General features: G+C 50.1%; 3 protein-coding genes across 3 annotated transcripts; 1 reads left to right on the top strand and 2 right to left on the bottom strand.

Moving 5' to 3' along the window:
* Positions 1 to 209: 209 nt before the first annotated feature.
* Positions 210 to 4289, bottom strand: GDF9 (growth differentiation factor 9). Its single transcript, XM_063169092.1, has 2 exons — positions 3860 to 4289; positions 210 to 2814 (listed from the first exon to the last, which is right to left on the bottom strand). Exons 1-2 carry the CDS (start codon positions 4287 to 4289, stop codon positions 1886 to 1888), a joined length of 1359 nt encoding a protein of 452 aa, XP_063025162.1. The 3' UTR covers positions 210 to 1885.
* Positions 4290 to 10914: 6625 nt separating this feature from the next.
* On the top strand, positions 10915 to 13885 carry C1QTNF2 (C1q and TNF related 2). Its single transcript, XM_063169093.1, is given in 3 exon segments — positions 10915 to 11314; positions 11317 to 11745; positions 12942 to 13885. Coding segments are annotated over 3 exon segments (1080 nt in total). The 5' UTR covers positions 10915 to 11277; the 3' UTR covers positions 13556 to 13885.
* A 410-nt stretch (positions 13886 to 14295) lies between these two features.
* Positions 14296 to 16253, bottom strand: FABP6 (fatty acid binding protein 6). Its single transcript, XM_063169094.1, has 4 exons — positions 16100 to 16253; positions 15087 to 15262; positions 14588 to 14677; positions 14296 to 14409 (listed from the first exon to the last, which is right to left on the bottom strand). Exons 1-4 carry the CDS (start codon positions 16164 to 16166, stop codon positions 14356 to 14358), a joined length of 387 nt encoding a protein of 128 aa, XP_063025164.1. The 5' UTR covers positions 16167 to 16253; the 3' UTR covers positions 14296 to 14355.
* Between the last annotated feature and the right edge of the window lie 10256 nt (positions 16254 to 26509).

Here is a 26509-nt window from a genome sequence, read left to right as displayed (position 1 = left end):
AGTTATTATTAGACTAGATGAGAATGGTTAGAACATTAGACATTTTCATCATTATTTGAATAATAGTAGAATTATTAGACTGTATTAGACATTTTCAACTTTATTTGGATCATTATGCTCTATTAAACATATTTGCCATTATTTAAACTAATATGACACGATATTAGATTTTTTAGAATATGTTAAACACCTTCAACATTGTTGGAATTATTATTAGAATATATTAGATATTGGTATTATTACAATATATTACACATTTAATATATTATTATTATTGGAATTATTATACTAAAGATATCCATTAATGGACTATTAGAATATATTAGGATTATTGGACTACATTAGACTTTTCACCATAATTAGAAGGATTTGTCTCAGGAAACAATTCCATTTATTTTCTTTTCTGGCAGGTGAGCAAAGCCAAATTCCCGGAGTTTGAAGGGAAGAACAGAAGTGATACAATCCAAACTGACCCAGCTGCCCACAGTGCTGGCACCAGGATGATTTTATGTGATACCAGGGTTCTGTTTTGAGCTTTTGGTGTCAATCACTTTGATTTTAACAGTCAGAGACCGAAACCTGGAGCAGGATGTTCACTTTTCGGGCAGATTTGTGCTCCAGGAGCTCTCCAGACACTGCTCCATCCATGGGTTCAGTGACCAGGTGAACCAGAGTGACATCCCTCAGCAGTCCCTGCCCTGCTAGGGTGAATTCCCAGCCTCTGGAAGCACTCAGGATCCCAGGTAAGGGCTGGTTGGGTGGCTGAGTGCAGAAAGTTACACCATTTATTTATTAATCCATTAGCAAGTCAATGTTAAAGAATGTTCTGAACAAGTTTTACAAGATAGTGCTGCTCCACAGCCTTTAATTAGCAAACAAACAAGAAAAATGCCCACTAAAGCTGAGAAGTTTTGTGTATGAGCCTCAAGTCCAGGAGGAGAAAATAAATCATAATAAAACAATTACAGTAAAAATTTGGTGTGAAAGCATCTAGAGTTGAGGTACTTGTTACCTACAGTTTCATTGTGAGAGGAAACAAAGCTGCAGCCCCACATTTCAGAATATTAAACCCATTGAACAGCATTTACATCAACACATTCAAGGCTTTTAGAAGCCATTTCTGGGGATTAGGCTTTTTAAACAATTCTTCCTATTTAAGAAGCTAGCGGCAATGTGGCTCCAATGGACAATGCTCTGCCCTCACCCCATGGACAGCTGCTCCTTATTCTTGAATAAAGGAAGCCTCACCTGATGCCAGTTGTTACCAAAATAGTGCCTAAAGTGTCCACAAATTACCCACAGCTGCCCTTACATTCTCACCCTTCTTTTAGCTGAGAAAGCCCAAAGAGTGCAACAGAAGAAAAGCAAAAAAACAACCTTTTAATCTTTATAGAACTGTGAGGAAGGGTTTTGTCACCCTGCTTGGAAGAGCTGGAATGTGGTAGGGGAAGAGAATGAAAAACTGAAGAAATAATTCTGACATTAAAGACTTTCTCCCCTTGCTGGTCATTGCTGGAGATGCCACACACAAGGTTTCTGTAGAGGCAGAGTAGCAGGCGCTGCATGTCAGGGTATGTGTGACAGCCATTTATTTCTCTCCTTTTTTTTTAATCTGTAATAAAGCAGCTTAAAAATAGACACTTAGTAGTTGAAACCTTTCCCCCATTTTAAATGCAAAATTCTCCCGATAAAAAGACACTATTTACATTTAATTGCACATTCTAGAGAGGCTGAGTACAAAAACCAGTGCTGTGATGCGAACCCCCCTCTGCTAACTCGGTGCTAAATCCCAGCTCCTGGAGTTACAGTGGTCGTAGCTACAGCACCTCGAGAATGGAAAGCTAAAAGCTGTATTTGGGGTGCACGCCCAGCCCGAGCAGAGCCGCTAGCGGCAGGTGCACTTGGTGGCGATCATGTCCTCGTACTCCTTGTAGGCGATGGAGCCGTCGGGCTCGATGGTGAGCACGCTGAGCGGGCTGTAGGCGGCGGGCACGCACGAGGGCCGCGGCACGGCGGGGTCCAGGCGCTCGTAGATGAGGGTCTGCACCATGGTGTGCACCGGCGAGCCGTAGCGCTGGCCCAGGGCGCGGGGACAGTCCCCGCGGCAGAACTGCGGGCTGTAGCGGTGCGGGGCGATGATCCAGCGGTCCCAGCGCAGCTGGCTGAAGCTCAGGCGGAAGTTGTGCAGCTCGCACTCGTGCGGAGGGAACGCGAACTGCTTCAGGTACTCGCTCAGGTTGTGGGACGAGGAGGCTGGGGCCGCTTTGGGATTCTCGTTCCTTCGCTGCCGAGAGGCCCTTTTACCCTGGGGATTGCCTTGGTCACCCCTTGGAGCGTCCACCTGCGGGCTGCCGCTTTTCCTCCCGTGCCCCAGCGAGCTCCCCCGGTGATAAGCTTGCTCGCTGGTGTCATTCAGATAGAGCAGAAGGGAAGGGGGAACCAGTGTCACATTCATAGCCTTTCCCAGCTTCGTGCTCCCTTGTGGGTCACCCATCAGACAAGTGAAGTTCAGAGCCATGTGCACGTTCCTCCTGTTCGTAGCAATCAGAGGCCGGAGGAAAGAAGTCACATCCATCTCCACCCATTTGCGTTTCCTAACGTCAGAGTGCAGGCTAAAAGCTAAAGAGTGGGAAATGCTGGGACAAACTTGGCTGGAAAAATCATGTTCCTTAAGGGATAAATGGCATACGCAGGTAATGGAAGAGGAAATGGGAACAGATGTGTCAAAGGAATAGAGCAAGACAGACTTGAGTAAGTGCTCCAGAGCAGTAACACGATCCAAGCTGAAGAGTAAATCCACCGAGTGAGCATCTCCTGGGAAGGGAAACAGATTCCTGTAGTGTTAGTGTGTCTTATTTTTCCACCTAGATATAAATACTGTTGTAGTGGATAAGTAAAAATTATTCAGCAGCATAAGAAAACAATTTCAATGCCCTTCCTTACATTTACTATGTGAAATTTATGCTTTGGTCAGGGACATACTAGTTAAAAATTAAGAAATTTTAAGAAAACAAAGAAAGCCCTGATTTTAACAGTTATTATGATTCATTTCTTTAAAAGAACCAACACAGGAGGAAGTCAGCTGTTGTCTCTTTAGTGCTGGTGTGGGGTAACAGGAACTAAACACTCCAGATGATACAAACCATGAACTCCACCTCAAAGGGCTGCTCCTGTGCAGCAGCACAATGCTTGTGTTTATCTGTCTTTCTATGAAAAGCCCAAGCCAGGAGAACTCAGGTCACCTCACCAGGATTAACAGCCAATGATTTCTAGGTGCTGTTGTTGTGATCAGCCCACATTTAGGAAAACCATCCAAGCACCATGTTACAGTGTGCCCAGCCATCCCAGTTCTGAGCCTGATTTACAAGTAATTCTACTCTTCCCTTCAGGGTTTGGTCATGATTCTTCTCTAGCAAATACACCAGGCAAGGAGCAGAGTCTCTGGCAGTGGGCTCAGGCAGTTTGGTACAAGTCTCATACCTGTGCTGTAGTTCTTTGAAAAAGCAAAGCCAAGGTGGGCTGTAGAAGGAAATGTACTGCCCCTTATGCCTCAACAGTTTTTCCACTTTTCTTACCTCACTGAGATCTGCTTGTGGCTTTTTCTGACTCATGAGGAGATGAGTCAGCCTGAGACATCAGCATGTCTTGTACATACCACTTGTGTGGTGTTCCCAGCCGGTAAACTCTGTACCTAATGCCACTCAAGGAGAAGTAGGCCATGAAAAACTCCCCCAGTTTAGGAGAAGAGCCTCCAGGACTGAAATAGCAGCAGCACTAAAGGAAGGAGGTATTTTTATCTGGTGCTGCCGGCACAGGACACACAGAAACCCCCGTGCCCTCCCCAGCAGTGCCCCCCTACCTTTGGCCAGGGGCGCGGGGCTGTGCTCGCACTCCCAGCACGGCGTGAAGAGCCGCACCGTGTTGTAGAGGCGGCCTCGCTGCGCCCGGGGGATGCCGTCCCTGGTGGCAGACAGCCTGTACAGCCTCTTCATGTACCGGAGGGCCCGGGAGTCCGGCTGCAGCCGCGGCGCCTCGCCGTGCCAGCCGCGGGGGCCGCGGTCGCGCAGCACCTTGAGCAGCGGGGGCAGGAGGGCGTGGGCCGGGGCCGCGCCTCGGGGCAGCGGCAGCCCCGCGCTGAGCTGGCTCGCAGCATCCTCGGGAGCCCCCAGAAACCCGGGCGTCCCCGCAGAGCCCCCCCGGCCCCGGGAGCGGGGCGAGCCCTGGGTGCCCGCAGAGAGCCAGGACAAGCAGCAGTACAAACAAACACAAATCCTCCAAGTGCTCTCCATGCTCTTGAGGGCTGCGGATGAAAAATCACCTTCCCTCAAGTATTCGAGGAAAAACAGGAGTGCCTGAACCCCATCCCTTATATAGGTTGCAGCTGTGGAATGTGAGGGAGGTTTCCTTCTGATTAGGAAACAAAGAGAAAGATCTGCAGCTGGTCCCTGAAACCACAGGTTCAGTGCAGTTGGGCTAAGCCTTGGCCCTGGAAGCTTATTATAAAGAGATACTAATTCTGAATTAACCTTTTTCACATGGGAAATTACAGGCTGGGAGCCAGTGCCAGCCCGCAGAGGGAGCTGGGGAGGCGTTAGTGCTGCCTGCTCTAATTAATCCTGGTTTATTTGCAGGAATATATAAAGCTAAATATTACTGCTCTTAGCCTTTGGCCCCTCTCCATATGCTGGTGGAGTAGTTTTACCAGCTCTGAGCTGAACAATCCAGCCCCCAGCTGCTCACTGGATATAAAGTTGTGGGTTTTGTTAAGGAAGAAGCTTTGAGAGCATCTTACAGGTAGTTTAATTTAGGGGTTATATCAGATGTTCTCCCTCTTGCCTTGGTGTGCTGCAGTGGAAAGCTGATTATACCAAGCTTGTTACTATTTCTTTCAGCTTCCCTGGTGTATTTTCCTGCCTGACAAGCTCTTGTTTACAAGCTGGAGAGTAAAGAAAGCCCTGAAGAATCAAAAACTGTGAAAAAGGGAGAGTCTGCTGGTGTTACCTGCCCTGTTTGCTGCCTGAGGTGAGGTTTTAGGTCACCTGCTGTACACCAGATTTGAGTTATTTTTTCAGAATTTTTTTTATACTGGTCTCTCTTGCAGGATCTCTGCCATGGGGTTTCAGTTGTAGCTTTAAAGTAGGAGTAAGGAAATAGTTTCTCATTTGGTTGGTGTCTTGTTTATTTTACATTATTGTTGGATGTGGTTAAGGTGCAAGTCTGGTGCTGCAGACTCCAGAGCAGGGGGACTGGAGGTTTTTTTGTGATTGGGAAATACAAGGTGTTTTCAGAAATCCCTTCTTGTCTAACTTGTTACTTGGTATCAAGGCAGGGGCCCGTTGTGGTGAGTCAAAAAGGTTGCTGAGTTTACTTTGAATTACAGAATTTACTGAATTTACTTTGAATTATTAGTAGAAGGTGTATGGAACAAAAAGCAATAACCCCAAGCTTTAGACAGCATCTGCTCAGTGCTGGCAGTGGCTCACTGGTGATTGGGCTGGTTCCCACTTCCGTCTTCCCAAAATAAGCTCTATTTATTTTTATCTTAATGGGTCAGGGCTGCAGCTCCTGAGCAGAGCTAGTGGTCTCAAGGGCATCCTTTAAGTTTAAACAGGGTTTTGACTCATTTTTATGGGGGCTTTTGGAGAGGGACAATCACTCTCTGTAGGCTGCTTACAGGCTTCCAAACTGCTTTTATGCAGGGCAATAAAAATTACTCAAATCACCGTCCCACAGTAAGACTGGAGGCCTGTTGGGTGGAAAAATGCTTCTTCCTTCCCATTAGTGTCTCCCCAAAACCCCAAAGCACTGACACTCATCTATGGTGAGGCACACTCCCATTGTTACTGCTGGGTTTTAAGCTGCCTCCAGCCTTGGTGTGAATTTCAGCTCTTCTGGCATTTGCTGAATCATTTTATTTGGTTACAAAGTCGTGGCTGCAAGGTCAGTGCCTAACAATGAAACCAGTGAGTTCTGAGAAGGTAAACAAGGGGAAATCCTTCCAGGCTGGGACACAGCCCTGCCCTGGGCTGGGAACTGATGGTTGCCCACATTTATGCACTCCCACATCTCCCCCATAGCACGTGCACAGCAACAGCAAAGGGTGAATGAACCTTTGGGTGACTTTGTCCTGCAGGATTGAGGATGGCAAGCCAGATATATTTATATAGAAATAAATGATTTATCACGCTAGTGATAAGACTAGAAAAGCCTTAAACAGAATTATTTGCTACCTAGTATGGGTAGCCAGAACTACTAATACAGTACAGTGCACTAGTTTTGAAGCAAAACTGAAGCATTTATATTAAAGCAGTTTTATTGAGGCATTTATACTAAAGACAGCAGGATGGTGTTACTCATCCAGACCAATGATTGTGGTGGGCAAATCTCTTTGGCTCAGCCCTGAGGAGTGGCCTTGAGGGGTGTCCCCACTCCAGGGAGGGGTGTGTTGGAAAACCCTCTGTTAAACAGTGGGCCTGGGCTGTCAGGCAGATGTGGCTGGGCCAGCTGTGCCAGCTCAGCAGCTTTGGGTGAGGTGTCAGTAGCATCCCTTGTTTGCTCCTTTGTCAGGCACTTTATCATCTGCACATTTTCACCTGGCTCTCAGGATGTTTAACTCTGGGATGCATGGATCAGGCTGGTTTTGACATTATTCACCCCAATCAATGAGCATGAACACCTTCTCTACTCACTGACAGCTTTTCAAGGAGGGCATTGTTTGAGTTGTTCCCCCAGTCCAGGCAGAGCATCCTGAGCAGGGGCTGCACCCCCAGCCCACACCTGTCCCTGAGCCAGTCCCCTTCCCTGGGGACACCACAGCAGTCACAGCACAGAGGCTGCTGCTAAAAGCAGCACAGAGGGGACGAAATCTGCTGAATGTCCCCTGCAGTGTCTCACTGACACAAAAAGCACTGAGTCTCAGGCTGCTCTGATTCTCTGTGCAGTTTGTTTATTTAACAAATTGTGCTGCCAAGTGTTCTCAGCAGAGCTGTCTGGGACCCCGGTGGAGCCTGGCCTGGCTGTGCAGCACAGACAGATTTTCCATCAGCCCAGAAGGATCTTCCCTTCCCAGCAGTTTGTCCCCACACTGCTGAGCTAGCTCAGGCTCTCACTGCAGACTGGGCACAAAACCACCCTGAGCTGTGAATTCCCTGCTGCTGCCTGGCAGGATTGCTGTGTGTCCCAGCATCCTCTCGTCCCTGGCCCATGTCACACCCATCCCAAAGCACAGGTGCCAGGGGTAGGAGCAGGGTCAGCAGAGGAGATGTTCCTTTCCTCACCATCTGAGGAAACCACTGTGGCTTCCCAGGCCCATCCCACTGACACGGCAGCAAAGCCCAGGGGAGCTTTCACCTGGTTTCCTATTTCACATGCAATGCCTTGAGCCTTTTGGCCCACACCCAGGCAGAGGGGCCCAGCACGAATCTGGATTCTTACAAATTCATAGAAACAGGCAAAAAGTGAGAATTTCTGTCTGACCCATTTCCAGAGCAGCCCTTGGAGCAGTGTCTGGGTCTGTCCCAGCTGTGCTCACCCCAGTGCCAGAGGTGAGCCAGCTTTTCAGAGCAGCCCTTTTCCCAGGGAAATGCTGCTGAAGACTGCAGGGGTTTGGGAAGGGCTGTTCCCCTGGACCTTGTTCAGTGCCAGGGAGCTGGGGCCTGGCGCTGGCTCTGCAGGAGCTCGTGGGACTGTCAACACAGCACAAAAACAGCCCTGTGCTTCCTCAGCCAAATGTTCCCAGTCCTCCCAGGAGCATCTAAACTGGCCCAGCTCACAAAGCCAACTGTGTACAGACTTCATTTTTATGTTAGATCTCTTCCCACCAAGTGCCAAAAGCAAGCACAGGGGAAAGCTTAAAAATAAACCGTGACAGCTCTGAGAAGGATGAATCTGGGCAGAGCAAGGAATGACAATTCCAGCATTCTCCTGATCAGCTGATGTTCTGCACTGAGCAGAAAGGATTTAGTGGCTGCAGGGCAGGGTTTGGAGCCCTGCCTCCAGGCACACCCCTGTGGGATCCTGGTGGGGCCAGAGCAGGAACCCACAACCAAAGATGAGTCTGGTCCATACCAGCCCTGGCAGCATCCCAGAGCATCCTGCTCCAGCCTCAGCTGCTGCTCCTGCTGTTCCTGCCTCACCTGAAGCAATTGCTGGGGGGTTGTAATTACTTTCCAAGCTTGAAATAAAATCCCAATCCTTTCCCAAGACAGAAGCATTCCTGCCCTGCCATCCCTAAGACGAAGTTGTGTTTTGTAGTGCACGTCAGCCTGAAGAAGTGCTGAGGTACAAATTTGCATTTGCAGAGCTGCTGCTTCATGATCATGTCCTTAAATTCAAGCCTGGAGTGATTCAAGTGAGTTTCCACCCCTAGGACAAAATTTTCTTCCCTTTAATGCTCCAGGACAAAGTGTGAAAGTTGTTCCCCAGTTGGATCAGCATTACCCATTCCCTGCTTGTGAGGGCAGCAACTACAGCAGAGAGGGGCAGCATCAATCAGAAAGGATCCAGGCAACCCCCGAGCCTCTCCTGCAGGACTGTGAGGGAGAAGGAGAATAGAAAAGCTCCCTGAGCATCAAGAGCTTTCCAGCCACATGTGCATAAAAATCCCTTCCCGTGCCACGTGACCGAGGAAGAGGCACAGATCCATTACACAATAATAAAAATATGCCTTTGGCAACGTGGAGCCAAAGTGGAGCTGCTGCAGGGAGCTCAGACTACGCATAAGAAGGAGTAAAACAGGGATAAAAAGGACCAAAGTCAATCCTGCACAGCCCTCCCAGGACCTGCTGGCAGCACGGGGCTGTGGATCTGCAGCAAAACATCTGCCTGAAGCCCTGGGGGCTGCCAGCGCCTGTCAGGATCTCACTGAGGAGATCAGGCTGGTGAGTAGATCCGCTTTTCCCTCCTCTGCCTCTCCCTCCTCTTAACCTTCACTTTGAAAACTTCCCAAATAAGGTCTAAGTCACTGAGCACTCAGGTTTCCAAAGCCTGCACAGGAATCCATAAAGGCAACAGCTGCCAGTTAAAGAAATAACACCATGAGGGAAACATTCCTCAGCTTTTGCTGAGCTCCCACCTCCTTCAGCCTGTCCTGCGCTGGGCAGCTGCCGAGAGGGTTTGAGCTCCGGTTAGGAAGGGTTTGGCACAGGAATTCCTGGTGTTTGTGCTCCAGGCTAGGGAAGGTTTGGCACAGGAATTCCCGGTGCCTGCAGCCAAGGACAGGAGGCGCATCCTCTGCTTTCCCTCCTTTGCTTTGTGCAGCAGCAGGGAGCACATCAAATCCCTGTGGCTGTAAGTGCTTCCCTGGCTCCTATCAGTTAAATCCACCCATTTCCGGTGCTGTGTCACTGCTGTCACACCTGATTTCACCGAAATCAGCCTCACACCCAAGGGCTCCTTTTGCTTCCACCCCAGGGACGCTGCAGGGCAGCCTCCAGAGCTGAGAATTAGGCTCATGGGGATAATTATCATCTTGAAGATTAATTAAGACACCTTGTGGTACACTAGGAAATTGTGAAGCAGAAAAATGGATGTTTTATTTGAGAAAGCCTCAAATCCTGAAAGGAAATAGAGAAGAACGTCACAGTGTTCACTCACTGCTGGGTCCCTCATCCTGCTCCTGCCTCCCTCCAAGCAGCAATTCCCTCCGTTTCCTATTCCCATGGCACAGAGTGGCTTCACTGGCCAAAACATCATCATCACTGCATGTGCCACCAAACCCTGCATCTGGCAACCCTCAGGGATTTTCCTCTGGGATTTCAGCCCAGCTGCCCTGGAAGCAGCAGAAAGTACAGCTGATCCTGACTCTTCCAGGCAGGATCTTTTCTTACAGAAACACTTCTTTAATGCACAACAGGCATTGGTCATGGCCCAAAGGTCTCTAACCCTGGTGACAAAGCCATTGGTTAAAATGTCATTGGAAAATCAGCCCTGCTGCTGCACAGCCTCCTGTGCTGGGCTGCCTGCCCACACCACAGAGAGGGGAGATGCTGATCTGCTTCCAATTTGCTTTTTGGAGCTCATCGGACCTTCTACATCGAGGAACAATTTTCCTTTTAAGGTGGAACAGCATGAGGTTTGTTCTCTTTCAAAAAGATTTCTTGAAGAGGGTATTTATAGATGCTCTTGTGGATGTGGTGGTGCTTTGCATCCCACACACATTGCTGGGATATGGGATGAAGTGTTCTTGCGGAGCTGTTAATTAGCACCAGCTCTGGAGCTGTGCCAGAGCACAGCCCCAAAGTGGATTCTCCCCTCTTGTCCAAGTACTGGTCCCACAAACCTCATGACCTCGGGGGATTTTGTTTGCCACTTTTTATCCCATCAGGTCAATGAGCTGGGTTGTCTCAAGATATCAGAAGTGATTATGGTAAGAAACTGTCACAGGAGGAGCTGCTCTCCCACCCTCTGCTCCCTCTCACACCTTCCTTCTCCACATGAGGCATTCCCAGCTTTTCTCCAGGTTATGCTCCACAATGACGTTTTTCCCTGCCACAGCTTGTGAGTCACATCTACCTCCAGACACCTCTCACCGTTCTGCCCTGTTGGAGGGGTTCCTGGGAAGCAGGGATGCAGCTTGCCGTGTGATCTCCTACTCCACAGGCATTTGTTTCCCTTCCCATGAACTCAGAAGCCTTCATTCAACTTTCCACATGAACACTGGGTGGTGTTTTCCATCTCACAAATCCATTAAACCAACCAGCAGCAAATCAGAGCTGAAGAACCAAAGGGCTTAAGAAGCCAAATCCAGCCCTGGATCTGGTTTGCATTTCCCTCTCCTCTGCATGTTCTTAATTATAATATCACAGAACTGGGGGCTCCCACTGAGCATAAATATGTAGGATCAGCTGGCTGGATTTGGAGCATCTAAATATGCATTTCCACCCCTCAGGAGCTGAGAGCAGGATAAGAGCTAAGGCCAACATGGAATTTAGCCAGTGCTTTAAGCATCTTATTTCCAGTGCAGGAGTTGCACCTAACCGTACTGGGGAGCTGCTAAAGCTGAGCTGCTGTGGGGAAGGGGATGAGGCTCAGCTCATCCGACAGGCAAAAGGCACTAAGGCCTGGCCCAAAGCCTGCCCAGCCCCTCTTCTGCATCCTGCCCTCATCACATAATGGGCTTTGTGCTTTGGGGAAACCCCGGTGGCCCAACCATGGACAGGTCATGCTGGGATGTTCGCACCAAGCCCCTTCTCCTTCCACTTCCCTGCTCCCAAGCAGCTGCTTTCTGCACCCCTCTGCCATTGCTGCTGATGTTCAGGGAGCAAAATGAAATGAGAGATGGCCACAGACACAGAGCTGGAGAGCAGTAAGTTTGATAAAAATATTGGTCTGAGTTAGAAAACTCTGTGAGCCAAGTCCTTGGAATCGCATCACACCAAAGCAAACAGCTCCCCCACCCTGCCAGGACAAGCCAAATAATCTCCCATTTTCCTGCAAGTTTCTACACCAGCCATGCCAGCGGTGCCCTCAGGCTGCTGATCCCGTCTGCTCCCACAGGCTGTGCCATGATCTCGGCTGTGCTGCTCCTCTGGACCGTGCCCTGCGTGGCAAACCACATCCTGGGGGGCTTTGCCAAGCGGCAGCTGCAGGACGGTGCCCAGCTGGCCTGCAGCCTGCCCGGGCCCCCCGGGCCCCCCGGGCCCCCCGGCCTGCCCGGCACCCCCGGCACCGTGGGCAGGATGGGCTTCCCGGGCAAGGACGGCAAGGACGGCCAGGACGGCGACAAGGGCGAGCACGGCGATGAAGGTAAGAGAGAGGCGCTCGGCATGGCAATGGAAGGGTGGGAGCTGTAGGGCAACAGCCCCTTCACTGCTCCACCTGATGGGAAACTCCGCCAGGAATTCCCACTGTCCGCCTCCCAATGATCCCGCTTGTCCCCGGGGCTCCACACTCTCGCCATGCTCTCACAGCTGCAGTTCGTGTTGGATTCGTTTGGTGACACGGTGAGGGGGGCCCTGCGCCGCTCAGGGCTCTCTAGAGCAGACAAGGAGCTGGTCTGAGGTTCCTGCTCCCAGGAAAACCGGAGCCACGAGAGGAAAGGCAGCATGGGCTGCCCTGAGCGCTGAAGCGGGACAGGCGCTGGCCGTGCCGGACCTAGCGCAGAGCACACTGAGCCGAGGCGGGGCCGTGCCGGAGTCAGAGGCGGCAGGAGCTGAGCACAGCAGAGATTTCCCTCTGCCACACTAGAGAGCACTCCTGCCTCAGCAACGCCAGCGAGCCCAGCCTGCGGCTGCCGCCTCCTCCCTCCCCAGCCGGCAATCTGGAGAGCAGATTTCCAGCCACAGCCGCGTTTCGATCTGCTCTTGCTAACAGCAGCTCAGGAGGCACTGCATAAATCCTCACGGTTTTGCTCAGATCAGATACCACCGAGCCAGAATCACTGCCAGCCCAAGTCCCTTCCCTTCTCAAGGCAGCCCCTGCCCGCAGTGTTTGCTGGTTCATCCCCCAGCTGGGCTGGGCTGGGCTTTTTGCAACATCTAGATCTACTTCTACCTTGTTTTTATACAGTCTCATGCTAAATGTAAAAAAAAAAAAAAAAAAAAAAGCTAAGAAAAAAGAAAGACATGAGATCAAAAGTATTCACCTGCTCAAACTGAGGCTCTGAAATCTTCACAAACCTGCCCCACTCTATAAAACCAAAACATTTAAAGCTTGTTCTGTAATTCCTTCTTTTTCTCAAGTGAGCCAAATAATGGAATCAGCCTTTTGGTCCTTAAAAAGGACGGAATTGCACTGTTACCACACCAGCTCCCTGCCTACCCTGGCTGGTCAGTCCAGACAGATGTCCAGCCCCGGTGGGATTTCATTGGGATTTTCACACCAGCAATGCCTTCCTCCTAAATTAAATTCCTGCTGCAATGCTCTAACCCCTTTCCACCCACTGTATCAGCTCTTTCCCTCCAGAGCCATAAGAGAACCTGATAAGACCATTTTTCTTGCAGGTGCCCAGGGCAGAACAGGAAACCCTGGCAAGCCAGGCCCGAAGGGGAAAGCAGGAGCCATTGGCAAGGCCGGGCCCCGCGGGCCCAAGGGTTTCAAGGGCAGTCCCGGGCAAAGCGGGGCCCCGGGGAAGAAGGGGCCCAAGGGGAGCCGGGGCCAGGCCGGGCTGCCCGGGCCCTGCAGCTGCGGGGCCAGCAGGGCCAGGTCTGCCTTCTCGGTGGCCGTGTCCACCAGCTACCCCCGCGAGAGGCTGCCCATCAAGTTCGACAGGATCCTGATGAACGAGGGAGGGCACTACAACGCTTCCAGCGGCAAGTTCATCTGCAGCATCCCAGGGATTTACTACTTCACCTACGACATCACCTTGGCCAACAAGCACCTGGCCATCGGCCTGGTGCACAACGGGCAGTACCGGATCAAGACTTTCGATGCCAACACTGGGAATCACGACGTGGCCTCTGGATCCACCATCTTGGCACTGAAGCAGGAGGATGAGGTGTGGCTGCAAATCTTTTACTCAGAGCAAAATGGGCTCTTCTATGATCCCTACTGGACAGACAGCTTATTTACTGGATTCTTGATTTATCCTGACCAAGATTATCTCAATGAAGTGTAGGAGGAGAAATCATGAGGAAAAAAATAGGAAATGGGCCTCAGTCCAATGAAATGGGGCCTTACATGGGACATGCCTGGGATTATCAGATGATTCCACATTTGCCTATGGGATTATCAGCTGATTGCACCCTGTATGGACTATCGAGACTTTTCCACAGGGTACCAGGCCTTAAGCAGCCTCATGAATGTCTCCATCCCAAAGGCATCCATTATGTATTCCATGATTATTCATTCCAACATGCCATGGACATGTAACTCAAATACTGGTGCAGAATGCTTTGGTTATTGCATTGTTATAATAAAGCATGGAAACCAACAGTCATTTCCTAAAGCTGAGCTGGAAAGTGCCACTGATGCTATAGATTGTGTCACTGGGCTTCCTCCTCCACACCCCAGCACAGTCCTTGTTAATGGAATCAGGCTTTGCCAGCCAAAAAGAGTCTGGAATTTGGCAGCTGGAGTTGTAAAAGTCCCTCCCAGGCCATCAAGGCATCTGGTCTGCACAGGAAGTGATTAAAAGGTCTTGTTTTTAAGGCTCAGGGCTTCGCTCAGGGCTTCTCTCAGGGCACAAAGTGGTGCTCTGAGCACCACTGGTCTCCCTCAGAGCAAAGAATCAGTCACAGAAGGGTTTGGTTGGGAAGGACCTTAAATCTCATCTGGTTCCACCCCTGTCAGATACTTAGGAATGGGGTCAGCATTAACATGATGTTTGTAAAACCAAGAAAGAGACAAAGACAGAACTTTATTTTATTTATTTTATTGTTGGCTTTCAGTGCACTGGAAGAGACTGGCCTTGCTGCCTTAGGCAATCTTTTTGCTGGTCCTCTTGTAGACTACACCAGAAGAAGTAGAAATCTGTAACAAAGAACAACCAAAGCTTTGGTTGGACAGTGTAATCAGAGCCCCAGAGTCCCAGGGGAACAGCCCTGGGGATGGCTCAGAGCCTGTCCTTCATTTAAGATTTTTTCCTAAATTTCAAATTTTGGGGATTCTCTTTGTTTTTATGAACTACCCTGGATCTTTGAGCACTCACCTCCACCAGCTTCCCCCCACAGATCTCTGAGGTGTGGCGGTAGTTGGGGAAATCAGCTACAAGTTTCCCATCTTCCATTTTGACAGTTGCCTGTGAGAGAGAAAGGGTTCATGTTGCTGGGGATGGAATTTCTGTTACCAGATTCTGTAAACACCTGCACACCTGGTGCTGGAAGTTTATGAGACAGAGGTTGTGTGCTGCACAGGGCTGAAATCTGTGGGCTTTAGTTCTTGAATGTTCACAAGTTAAACAGACACTTGTTCATCTCCCAGTTCCGGCAGATTCCGGATCTGCACATCACTCATTGACAGCTCTGAAAATGGTCCTGGCAGGCAGCCCAGGAATCAGTGATGATGGACCCAGGGAGCCCCAGGATGGCCTGGGCTGGAAAGAGCCTTAGAGCTCCCCATGTCCCACCCCCTGCCTGACACAGGTTTGCTTTTCACCCTAAATCCAATTCCACCTGAGGCTGGGGAGCTGAGGAGCTCCGTGAATTTACCTTGAACTTCTTCCCTCCCATGGTCTCCATGTCTGCCTCCTTGCCCACAGTGAAGGTGTTGGTGGTGGTGCGGCCTCCTGGGAAGTGCTGTGTCCACGTGAAGTCATTCCCATTCTGCACCACCTCTGTCACAATCTTGCAGTTCTTTCCCATCTCAGCCTTGTCACTGGGGAGACCTTAAACAACAAAAACACAGCTTGTCAGATCTGAGCTGAATTGAACTGAAGGATGGTAGTGGTGTGTTTGTTCTCAGAGCATCTGATCTGTTGTTCATTTCTTATTTTTAATTTTTTGACAATATCAAAGCTCTGAGTTTAAATTACTGATGCAAAGAAAGATATTAGTTACATTCATACGTTTGCTTAAACAAATCTTGCATTCTTTGCCTTGAGAAGCAATGCACAGGAAAAATGTACAAAGTACATAAAATATTCCCTTCTCCTTAACCTACACATGCAATGCTTGGAGTTTCATCTGTGGGACCTTGGGCCTTTGCTATTTAGCTGCACATACCTATTTGTATATTTGCTCTTGCTCTTTAACTAGATGCACATGGAATCTTTGGACAGTTTGGGCTGGGAGGGAGCTTAAAGATCATCCAATTTCCTGCCATGGGCAGGGGCACCTTCCACTATCCCAGGATGCTCCAAGCCCCATCCAACCTGGCCTTGGACACTGCCAGGGATCCAGGGGCAGCCACAGCTGCTCTGGGCATCCTGCCCACCCTCCTAGAGAAGAATTTGTTCCTAATATCCCATCTAAACCTACACCCTGCAAGTTTGAATCCCTTCCCCCTTGTCCTGTCACTCCCTTCCTTGCAAAGTCTCTCTCCATCCTTCCTGTAGCCCCTTCAGGCACTGGGAGGTCACAGCTGGGTCACCCCAAAGTTTCTCCTCTCCAGGCTGAACAATCTCAGCTCTCCCAGCCTTTCCCCAGTATTTTATCCAATCTATGCCCCATTTCTGACCCCAGCCAGACTCACCAATCCCTGCACAAACCCCAGCCAGACTCACCAATCTTCTGCACGAAGGCATCGTAGTTGTCGTCGCTCTCGAACTCGTATTTGCCTGAGAATGCCATGGCTGCCTTGGGATGAGGCTGGGGAGCAGAGCAGCAGCTGGATGGAGCTGGATGGAGCAGCTGGGCTGAGCCCTGCCTTTATAGAGCAGCCCCAGCTCTCAGCCCACCTGGAAGTGGAGCTTTATGGCCCCTGAGTCACAGCAATGCCATCGACCTGTGTGGCAATCAAGGCCATCAAGCAATTGTGCATCCTTGCCAATAACCTGGAGATCAGCAGGAGTCAAGGCCAAAGGCTCAGCTTTCTTTTAGTGCAGATTGAAACAAAATATGCATTTTTACTTTAAAGATTTCACTGTGTTTGGATTCAGGATGGAATAAAAGTAAAATATAAATGGACCATGCACAAGTTCTCAGCTCTGCAGAGAAAGACCTGGGGAAACTTGTATCACCACCAGGGTTTCCTTTGCACTTTTGGTTTAAAAGTGGCTGCAAAATGACTCTGACTATCCTGAAAACACATTTGACGCTTAGTTTGTTAATTAAAACTCCTTCATCTTAATCCCAAGATTGCTGAACCCAACAAAAGGAAACTTCCTTTCCCATGTGGACCCCAGTGCTGAGGCCCCAGCTGTAAGAGCAGAGCAGCCCTGGCACAGGGAGCAGGGCAGGGGTGGCACAGCCATGGGAGCCTCAGTGCCACTGCTCTGCTCCGGAGGGACCTGCCCAACCTTGGCCAGGAGGTCCATGAACTCAAGCCATAAACTCTCCTGCTCACATAAAATTTGCAGGGGACAATTCCACTGGCAGAGTAACGCCACAGGGACCTTGGGACAGAGATCAAACTGGATAAGGAAAGCAGTCCTGTGTAAAAGGAAGGAGATAATCAGATTATATGAACGGTACTTGAGCTTTTATGCTCCCTGTCCATAAAGATCAGATTATATTGATACCATTATTATATTGGTACCATGTTATATTGTTCCACGATGAGATACAAAAACGCTGACAGCTCCACATAGGCATGGACAGGAGACTCCATAATGCCATGATTTGATCCTGCTGCTTACAAGGAGCAGCTATGCAGAAAAGTTCTATTTGAATGTACCAGGATGATGTAAATTCCAAGTGTGTGGTATTTGGAGACAGTGAACAGGAGTAAGTTGTCAGAGAAGTAAAATTCTTGTGGAAGCTCATCCCCAAAGGAAAAGGTCATCCAAAGTGAGCAGTGAATTCCCTGTGCCTCCAAGTCAGCTGCCTCTGATATGCAAAGCAGCCGAGTCTTCAAATGCTGCTGGGAACAGAGGGAGCTTTAAGGAGCCAAATCAAAGCCTTGGATATCTTTACTTTGAGAATTTGCTTGCACAAAATAATAACACAGCGTTTTTGCATTCCTTTCGTCTGTGGAGTCCCCTTGCCCTTGGGTGGCTCCCAGCAGCCTCCCAGGTTTATGAACCTTTCAGAAGAGCTGCAGAAAGCCAGGGAGATTCACTCGGAGACAAAACGAGAAAAGGGGAGGTAATTCCAGCAGAGACTGAGCCAGGCAGCGCCGGGCTTTGAAGTGCTTTTAGAGCTGGATTGCAAGTGAACTGGGAGTGCGGATTGAAGATATCAGAGGGAGCTCTGCAGTGCCCACGGAGCTGCACTTAATGACTCCCTCGAATGCAGCCGCCTGGGGAAACCTGTGGAGCCCCGGATCCGGCAGCCCTCCTTAGGAAATGCTAATGATTATTAATTCCTCTGGCACTCAGAGTAATCATTGCTAATGAATTCAGGATGAGCTCATTTGGCCTTAATGTGCTGGGTAATTCCAGGGGAGCCCTGTTACACTCGGCCTCGTTTAGTGCCCGTTTAGTCTGGACAGAGGTGTTGTTGCTCTCCAGCCCTAAAGAGCGGAGAATTCATCACCAGAGCGGGGCTGAAATATTACCCAGCTTGGGCAGAGCTAAAGATGCACAGAAATGCACCTGCCCAGCTGCACAGGCGCCACAGCCCAGAGCCTGTCCCTGCTCCAGAGGGGACGTGGACCTGCCTGACAAAACCAGGAACAACGAGCTCACAGACATGCAGAGACAGCATCACCTGCAGGGCAGGAAGGCACACATCTCCCAAAAATCCCGCAGCTTTGGGGACTCCCTAAAAGAAAATCCAATTATTTTGTATGTCAACACTCCATCAGGAGAACCTTCAGCGTGTCTGGATCTCCAGAAAAGAAATTTCCAGAAAAACAAGACAACCAAAGGAGTCATCCAGGCTGGCAGAGCCCCTGTGGGAAGGGCTTGGATCCCTCTGGTGCTCCTGATCTCCAGGTGGAGTCTCAGGGGCACTGCTGAGGCCTGGGCTGGAATTACAGAGACAGAAAACTAAACCTGGGCAAAATGTACCTGGCACCACAACTGCTTGGGAATTAATTCCCTCCTTTCTCCAGGATACTTCCCTTTAATGAGTTACCCTGTAGTAAATGTTAGCAGTGGTTAAATTCACTGATATCCAGTTAAATGAGATGGGGATGGACAGCAGAAATGGAAAGCTACCTCGATTTTTAACAACTACAACAGAAGGCTTGGATTTTGTCAAGCCAGTTTGGATTTGTGTATCCTGAAGAGGCACAGAAGACTAATTTTGGCTGCTCTCAATTTGGCTCCCACAAAACTGCTCAGATTCCTTTGAAGTATCATCCTTGGATTAAGAGCCACTGTGGAATATTTTGAACTCCAATGGTTTTAGTCTAATATAGACAATAGTTCAAAGGTTGCTAAAAAGGAAGATATAATTCAGCTTTATCTGCAGAGTCGTCTGGTCAAAAATCAGAGTTAAAGCTCCTCTCTCTATGGATTTCTTATATAGAAATATACAAAGTTCTAATAAAGTGAATAAGTGACAGCCCTGAGGACAGGAATCATTGCAACTCTTCTGGACTTTTCTGAGCAAACCCCAAAGCCACCCACCCCCTTTATCTGCACAGCTCATGGGCTGGGTTGTAAAGGAATTATTACCTGATAATATCTATATGTGCTTAGGTATTATTACTTGATAATATCTGTGTGCTTGTCCTTGTGACACATCAGATAACAGCTCCAAATGGAGATTATCCTGCAGGGAATCTGATTGGGATTTCCTCCCAGGCTGTGGCTTCCCACCAGAGAAATCCTGCTGTTCCAGAGCATTCCCTCAGCTCTGCTTGCCCAAGCTCTGTCAAAGGGAACATTCAATTCAAACACTGCCCTTTTCTTTCTCTGAGGCCACATCTGGTTTGCAGTTGACCTCTTGGTGTTCCCAAGTCCCCTCCTCTCCGTGTCACCCTCTGAAGCCTTTCCTGCTCTCCCTTCCCTGCAGCTCACCTGGGAGAGGGCTCAGGTGGAGCAGCACCTGCCTGGAGCTGGGGAGAAACCACCCCAGAACCAACCAAAGAGGGATTTGATCTGAAATAATCAAAGGCATGCAGGAGAAACCAATATTTGAGTGAATTTTTATTATGCCAGTGCAGTGTTTAGTAAGTGCCCCACTGAAAATGTTGATCCAAGACAAGTGTGCAGGGACAGAGAGAGTCTGAGAAGCAGAGGAGGATTTCTTTCCCTGAAATACAAGAAAAGCCAGTTTTCTTTGCACAGAAAGCCTCTTCTGGGCCTCAGCTCTGCTTTGATGTGTGTGATCCACAGCAACATCTCACTGCATACTTTCAGCTTTTTGAAATTGTTTATATTGCCTTGGATACATTTATCAGGAGAAGAAAATATACTTCTGTGGCAGAGAAAATACACACATCTCAGTGCTAGTCCTTCCCCACCTCCACACCAAGCACATCTTTGCATCTCCTTGTTCCAGGAGCTGCTTTTATTACATCTGGTGTCCCTCTTCTACAGTTTGATTTATTCCTGAGTTGCTCAGCACTAAGCTGGCTCTTATTAATCAAACAACATTGATGGAAAAGTGGGAAAATGAGACTGGGTTGGTAACAGCTGTGATTTTCTCAGACCCTGGAATAAGCCACATTTCTCTTAAAGATTCCTTCCAGAATTGGAAGAAAAATCTGGAAAACACTTGAAAATCTGAACTTCTGTTTAAGAGTTTCTTTACTCCAGAGTACCAAACAACAGCTGTTTCCCTCCTAAACAATGGGAAAGCATCAGGGGCCAGAAAGCCCTAAAAATACCAGACTGGTTCAGTTGATCAGAGCAGGGTGCTGAGAACAGCAGGTTTGTGGTTCAGTCCCTGTATGGGCATAAGAGTTGGACTTGATGGTCCTTGTGGGTCCCTTCCTCAGAGCATTCTGTGATCTGGAAATTGGTTTGTTTTTATAAAACTTGATTTTTAACCTAAACTTGCCTTTTTCAATGGCTCAGACTGGTGACATGCACAGGTCACTCTCAGGGTGCTCAAAAGCTCAGTGACTGGGGAGGAACCAGCTTCCCAAAATTCTGCTTACTCGGACACAAAATGCTCTTGCAAAATCTGCTTTTGAAAAGAACTTGCAGCCAGGAGTAAAGCAGGATGCTGGCTGTCCCTGTGGCTCCCCTGGTGGCTCCAGGGTTTGTCTGGCAGCCAGGTGAGCTCACCTGTGCTGGGCCACAGCACCATCCAGTGCCAGCTCCCTGCTCCTGAGCCCTGCCCTGGGAGTTCCAGGGCCAAGCTGCAGCTCTGTCCTAACAGGCAGGAGAGGAAAAGAAACCAAAATACCTCAGCTCTCCCTGCGCCAGAACTGGGGGTTTTGTCACATTTACAAAATTCAGGATCTCAGGATCACAGACTGGTTGGGGTTGGAAGGACCCTGAAGATCCTCCATTTCCAATCCCCTGATGCAAAGTTTTGGGGCACAGTATGGATTTTGAAGCCAAAGGGGAATCTGTTGGGTTTTAATCTGCTTTTCTACAGCGCTTTTCTACCTGTGATCTGTACTCAGGGCCTGTTTATATCTGTTTTTGGGGGGATTTTTATCTGCACTGTTGCCACCCAGCATTGCTTGCAAGCCAGGGCTCACTAAGAAACTTTGCAGGTTATTGATACTCCCTGCTGTTCTGTGCTGGCACAAGGCTGAGCCAGGGCCAAACCCAGGATCTGTTTTCCCTCCCCAAAGCTGGGGAGCAGTTCAGGGTGTTTGGGTGTCCCTGCAAGAAGGAGGAATTCCCCCAGGGAAACAGGGAGTGAATCCCTGCAGTGGTGCTGGCCATGGATGATGCTTACAGGGGTGGGAGCTGCAGGGAGAGCTGCCCATCCCTCCTGTTCCTGGGGCAGGGAGAGCTGCCCATCCCTCCTGTTCCTGGGGCAGGGAGAGCTGCCCATCCCTCCTGTTCCTGAGGCAGGGAGAGCTGCCCATCCCTCCTGTTCCTGGGGCAGGGGGAAATGCCCATCCCTCCCTGCCAGGATGGATCCGTGGGTCAGCCCAGGGAGCAGCTCCAGCCCTCCCCAGCAGAGCACATGGGGCAGCAGCTCTGCCCCTGCTGGGAGTGGGAATCCCTGGGAATGCTGCAATCCTTCAGTGCTGATTTAGGGGCTTGTCTGAGAAAGAAACACTCCTCCTGCAACAATGGCTTTGTTCTGAGAGGTTTGGTTTTGTCTGGTCAGTGCCTGCTCTTTTAAGTCATTGTGACCTACATACAGAGAGGATCCAAATAAAAAATTAAAGAGAAAGAGCTCTCTGTGACACTGCCTGGCTGAGCCAGCCCTGCAGTTCTGTGGCCTCTGGATTACTTTTTCACACAGGGCCAGATATGAGTTTATATAAATTTTGTATGGTTGGGTTCTTTTCTTCATTATCATATGAATGTTTAAATATCCCTCCTTAAGGAAAATGTGGAGTTTACCCACTGAGGGTGAAGGGATGGACACAGCCTTGCTAGTGCTGTTATCCTGATGATATAAAGAAAATCCCAGCCTGGAGCTGTGCCTCTGAATAGAGCCCAGGACTGAGCACAGGGGGATGTTCACACCTCCATCACCCTGAGCCCCAGGTTCTTGTGCCAACACACAGCACAGCAGCTGGGTTAAAATCATTTTCCCCAGGACGCTTTGGTGAAGTCTGGATGGCACAAGGAATCACTCTGGAGATGTGGAATCCAAGCCCTGCTCTACCTCCCATTTAAATCAGGATTAGTGGCACCATGACTCCTGCTGACTGCTCCTTAAGCTGGGTGAGATCAGCTCAAATCCCAGGGGCTGCAAACTTGCTGCAAACTGATTTCACAGCCCAGGCTCTGTTCCACCTGGGGGAGAGCTGTGCTGCTGCTCCAGCCCTGCAGTCCCTGCCCCAGCTGGAGAAACAAGAACAGCCCCGGGGCTGAGGTGCCCTGCAGGGTGCTGTGCCCTGTCCCTGTCCCTGTCCCTGCCCCTGTCCCTGTCCCTGTCCCTGTCCCTGTGCCTGTCCCTGTGCCTGTCCCTGCCCCTGTCCCTGTCCCTGCCCCTGTCCCTGTCCCTGTCCCTGTCCCTGTCCCTGTGCCTGTCCCTGTGCCTGTCCCTGCCCCTGTCCCTGTCCCTGTCCCTGTGCCTGCCCCTGTCCCTGCCCCTGTCCCTGTCCCTGTCCCTGTCCCTGTGCCTGTCCCTGTCCCTGCCCCTGTCCCTGTCCCTGTCCCTGTGCCTGTGCCCGTCCCTGCCCCTGTCCCTGTCCCTGTCCCTGCCCCTGCGTCTGTCCCTGTCCCTGTCCCTGTCCCTGTCCCTGTGCCTGTCCCTGTCCCTGTCCCTGTCCCTGTCCCTGCCCCTGTCCCTGTCCCTGTCCCTGTGCCTGTCCCTGTCCCTGTCCCTGTCCCCGTCCCTGTCCCTGTCCCTGTGCCTGTGCCTGTCCCTGTGCCTGTCCCTGTGCCTGTCCCCGTCCCTGTCCCTGTCCCTGTGCCTGTGCCTGTCCCTGTCCCTGTCCCTGTCCCTGTCCCCGTCCCTGTCCCTGTCCCTGTGCCTGTGCCTGTCCCTGTCCCTGTCCCTGTCCCTGTCCCCGTCCCTGTCCCTGTCCCTGCCGGGCAGGGCTGGTGCTCCTGAGCAGGTTCTGCACAAACAGGGGCAGCTCCCCCAGCCTGGCACTCTCCCTGCTCCCAGAGAACAACTGGCATGTCAGCCCAGCCCAGGGAAGCAGCTGGCTGGGGGTGAGGGAGGAAGCAAATCAGAGTTTATGGGGATCAAACAGGCCCCCATCACTCCTTGTGCTTGGGGCTGCAGGGCCAGCTCGCATCCACCTCTGCTGCTGATTGTTTTTTTGACAGGAATTGCTCCCCAAACAGTCATGTTCAGTGATTATTTGTCTCCTTCCCTCTTCCCCTGATTACAGCCAGGCTGGGACATCCCTGATCCGCATAGAAATGAATATTTGAAAAGGCAGGGCTGTCCTCCAAGGGCCCAGAGCACCATTAGGCCTCCAGATTTACTGCCCCACCAGAGGCCAGGGGGGTAATGAGGCAGCAGCAATGGCCACGAATCAGGAGAGAGCAGCTCAGAGAAAGGGATTTGCCTTGGCACATTCCTGGCTGTAAATTAAAATTATCACTGAGGTCCTGCCTTTATCAGAGGATTTTTCACCTGGTTCTGTAGCCCCACCCCCAGTGCTCTGCTCTGTAGCAGCTCCTGTGGGCTCTGCAATGTGTTTTGCCTGTGCTGATGGACAGGAAGCATCAGCATCCAAACCCTGAGCATATTTAAACAGGACTTCTGCTGTGTCACTGTGGGGCATGAAGATTTTCCCTTGGTGCTGGGCAGTGCCTGCTCTGTGGGCCCTGCCAGGAGCCCAGGTTTGCCCAGGACTCTGGGGGAAGCACTGGCATTAACTGCAGTCTGTGCACCCAGGCTGCTCCAGCTGCAGCAGGAACGCTCCTGAGTGGCAGGAATTGTGTCCTCCCCATGTTAAACACATGCACAGCACCCAGTCCTGCAGCACCAGAGCCAGGAATGCTCCTGAGTGGCAGGAATTGTGTCCCCCCATGTTAAACACATGCACAGCACCCAGTCCTGCAGCACCAGAGCCAGGAATGCTCCTGAGTGGCAGGAATTGTGTCCCCCCATGTTAAACACATGCACAGCACCCAGTCCTGCAGCACCAGAGCCAGGAATGCTCCTGAGTGGCAGGAATTGTGTCCCCCCATGTTAAACACATGCACAGCACCCAGTCCTGCAGCACCAGAGCCAGGAATGCTCCTGAGTGGCAGGAATTGTGTCCCCCCATGTTAAACACATGCACAGCACCCAGTCCTGCAGCACCAGAGCCAGGAATGCTCCTGAGTGGCAGGAATTGTGTCCCCCCATGTTAAACACATGCACAGCACCCAGACCTGCAGCACCAGAGCCAGGAATGCTCCTGAGTGGCAGGAATTGTGTCCCCCCATGTTAAACACATGCACAGCACCCAGACCTGCAGCACCAGAGCCCTGCAATCCAGCACCTCCAGCCTGGGCTCTCTCTCTCCCCCTGGACCTGCAAAGATCTGCAGAGCTTTGTGTCCCAAAGTGCTGAGCCCTCGGAACTGACTCATGTTTTCCCTCATTTGGGAATGATTCAAGAGCTTCCTCTGGCCGGACCACATGTGATTCACCCCGGGTGACTTCAGAAATTCAAACCAAATTGAGATTGGTGGAGAAAAAGCAAAACTAAAGTCAAATTGTACCTACTGATGTGACAAAGTATTCCTGCCTGCAGTCTGCGGGCAGAAGAGGAATCATCTGCTCTGTCACTGCTCCAAGCCTGTGTCCACCAGCCAATTTGATTTCATTCTAAGGGGAAAATATCATGAGTATCAGAAATCCCTTTTATATTAAATTTATTCCCTAGAGGAAAACCCTTTGCAATGACAAAAAATTCCCCGTACCACAGAGAAAAATGTTTCCAAACCCCACTCACACAGGGATAGGAACCCATGGTGGACAGGCAGAGAAACTGTTCCACATTTCCCAGATACAATGTCCTAGAGAACAGTGTTTTAACTGCAAAGAGCTGTTTTGTTTGAAGAGCTTACACAAGCATTTAAACCTTTCCCATTTCATGCAGGAGACAGTTGCCAAGTCTGCTCTGTGCCTGCAAGCACAGATGAGCACAGAGGATGCTTTGTGAGGACTGATTATATTCTATTTACCAAATTTTAAACCACGCAGATTTTTACATCTTTCCTTCTTCATCTCAGAGAGGACAAGAGGTTTTCTCCTTCCTCCTCTGTTCCTTCCTTCACTGGGATGTGTGGCTGCTTTTATGCAGAATCCTGACTGAGGCTCCTCCATTCTCATTAAGGGATAACTTGATTCAATCCTGGTAATTATTTTGGGATCCAGTCCCTCACCTTGCATTGTGTGATTCACCAAGGGAATCTCCTGCAGAATTGTGTCCCTTGAAGGGTGCAGCATGAAATCCCAGATTTCAGAACATTTTTGCCAAAGCAGAGCAAGCAGAGCACCCCAGACATGTCCTAGACTGAGGCCCCAGAGGTGGGGAAGGAGCTCTCAGTAAACCCCAGGTGCCAGCTGAGCAATGCCCCGTGCCAGGGGCTCTGCTGTGCATTATCCAGATCTCCAAACACAAGGGAGGAACCCTGGCTGAAGAGCAGATTGCTTTCAAACAGTGGCTGTAATTCCCAATCTTTTTCTCAGAACAAATACAATTACATGGGTACAGTTCATTTATTTCCCTTACATTTTTCCATCCCCTTTTATTCAGAAGTCAGGCTGAGCCTAAACAGAGGAAGCCTACAACCTTAAAATCCTGCAGCAGAGCAGCCATTACTGGGTGCTTCCTTTTCAGCATCAAGTACCTCTGTTGTGGTTTCACTTCTGTATTTTCTAAACTAGTATGAACTGTGCCTGGAAAATGCATTTTTTTGAGCATTTCTCGATGTTTTGGAAGCCTAACCTTGCCTACACCCGAGAGAAACAACCACACGCTTCCATGCAGTTGTTCCAGTGAACAGAAATAAATGTAAGCTGGCAAAGGTATCTTTGGCCAGCAGAGTTTGTGCTGCTCAGCACGGTGGTTTCAGCAGCAGTGGGGACAGAACTGTTAAGAATAAAATATTATCCAGCTCCAGCAGCACACCCTGGGCACAGCAGCTCAGCCCTGCTCTGTGATAAGCCCCACATGGAGGATTAGATTAGGGCAAATAGAGAAATATTGGCTGCACCAACACATTTCCTCAGAGGGTGGTGACTCAGTTGTTGAAGGCTTGCATTTTCCTTTTTATTATTTGCTGAAGGGTGAGTGGGGAGAGTTTCACTGGACCAGCTCTGAGAAGAGGGTCAAGGGCAAGATCCAGCCCTGGTCCCAGGGAATGCATTGAAAAGCACAAACAATGCTCTGTAAATCATCAAGATTGGCTCTAATTGCATTCATCTTCTGCCTTTGGAGCTGCTAACAGACAGATGTGCAGGAGCCACAGCTGAATGACCCCTGACAGAGATGTTCTCACTCCTGGCATTTGTCACTTTGTGGACTTGTCTGTGACAGGACCAAGG

This window comes from Melospiza melodia, chromosome 14 (assembly GCF_035770615.1).
Source record: "Melospiza melodia melodia isolate bMelMel2 chromosome 14, bMelMel2.pri, whole genome shotgun sequence".
NCBI lineage: Eukaryota > Metazoa > Chordata > Aves > Passeriformes > Passerellidae > Melospiza > Melospiza melodia.
This window is presented reverse-complemented; position numbering and strand designations above follow the sequence as displayed.

What these genes read in the sequence shown, in the direction of transcription:
- GDF9 (XM_063169092.1), bottom strand. Translation starts at nt 4,289, where the DNA reads ATGGAGAGCACTTGGAGGATTTGTGTTTGTTTGTACTGCTGCTTGTCC. An exon ending in CCCCGCGCCCCTGGCCAAAG is followed by an intron (nt 2,815 to 3,859) that starts GTAGGGGGGCAC and finishes TTCCCTTCCCAG; the next exon opens with GAGATGCTCACTCGGTGGAT.
- FABP6 (XM_063169094.1), bottom strand. Translation starts at nt 16,166, where the DNA reads ATGGCATTCTCAGGCAAATACGAGTTCGAGAGCGACGACAACTACGAT. An exon ending in TGCCTTCGTGCAGAAGATTG is followed by an intron (nt 15,263 to 16,099) that starts GTGAGTCTGGCT and finishes TTGTTGTTTAAG; the next exon opens with GTCTCCCCAGTGACAAGGCT. An exon ending in TGGGAGGGAAGAAGTTCAAG is followed by an intron (nt 14,678 to 15,086) that starts GTAAATTCACGG and finishes TCTCTCTCACAG; the next exon opens with GCAACTGTCAAAATGGAAGA.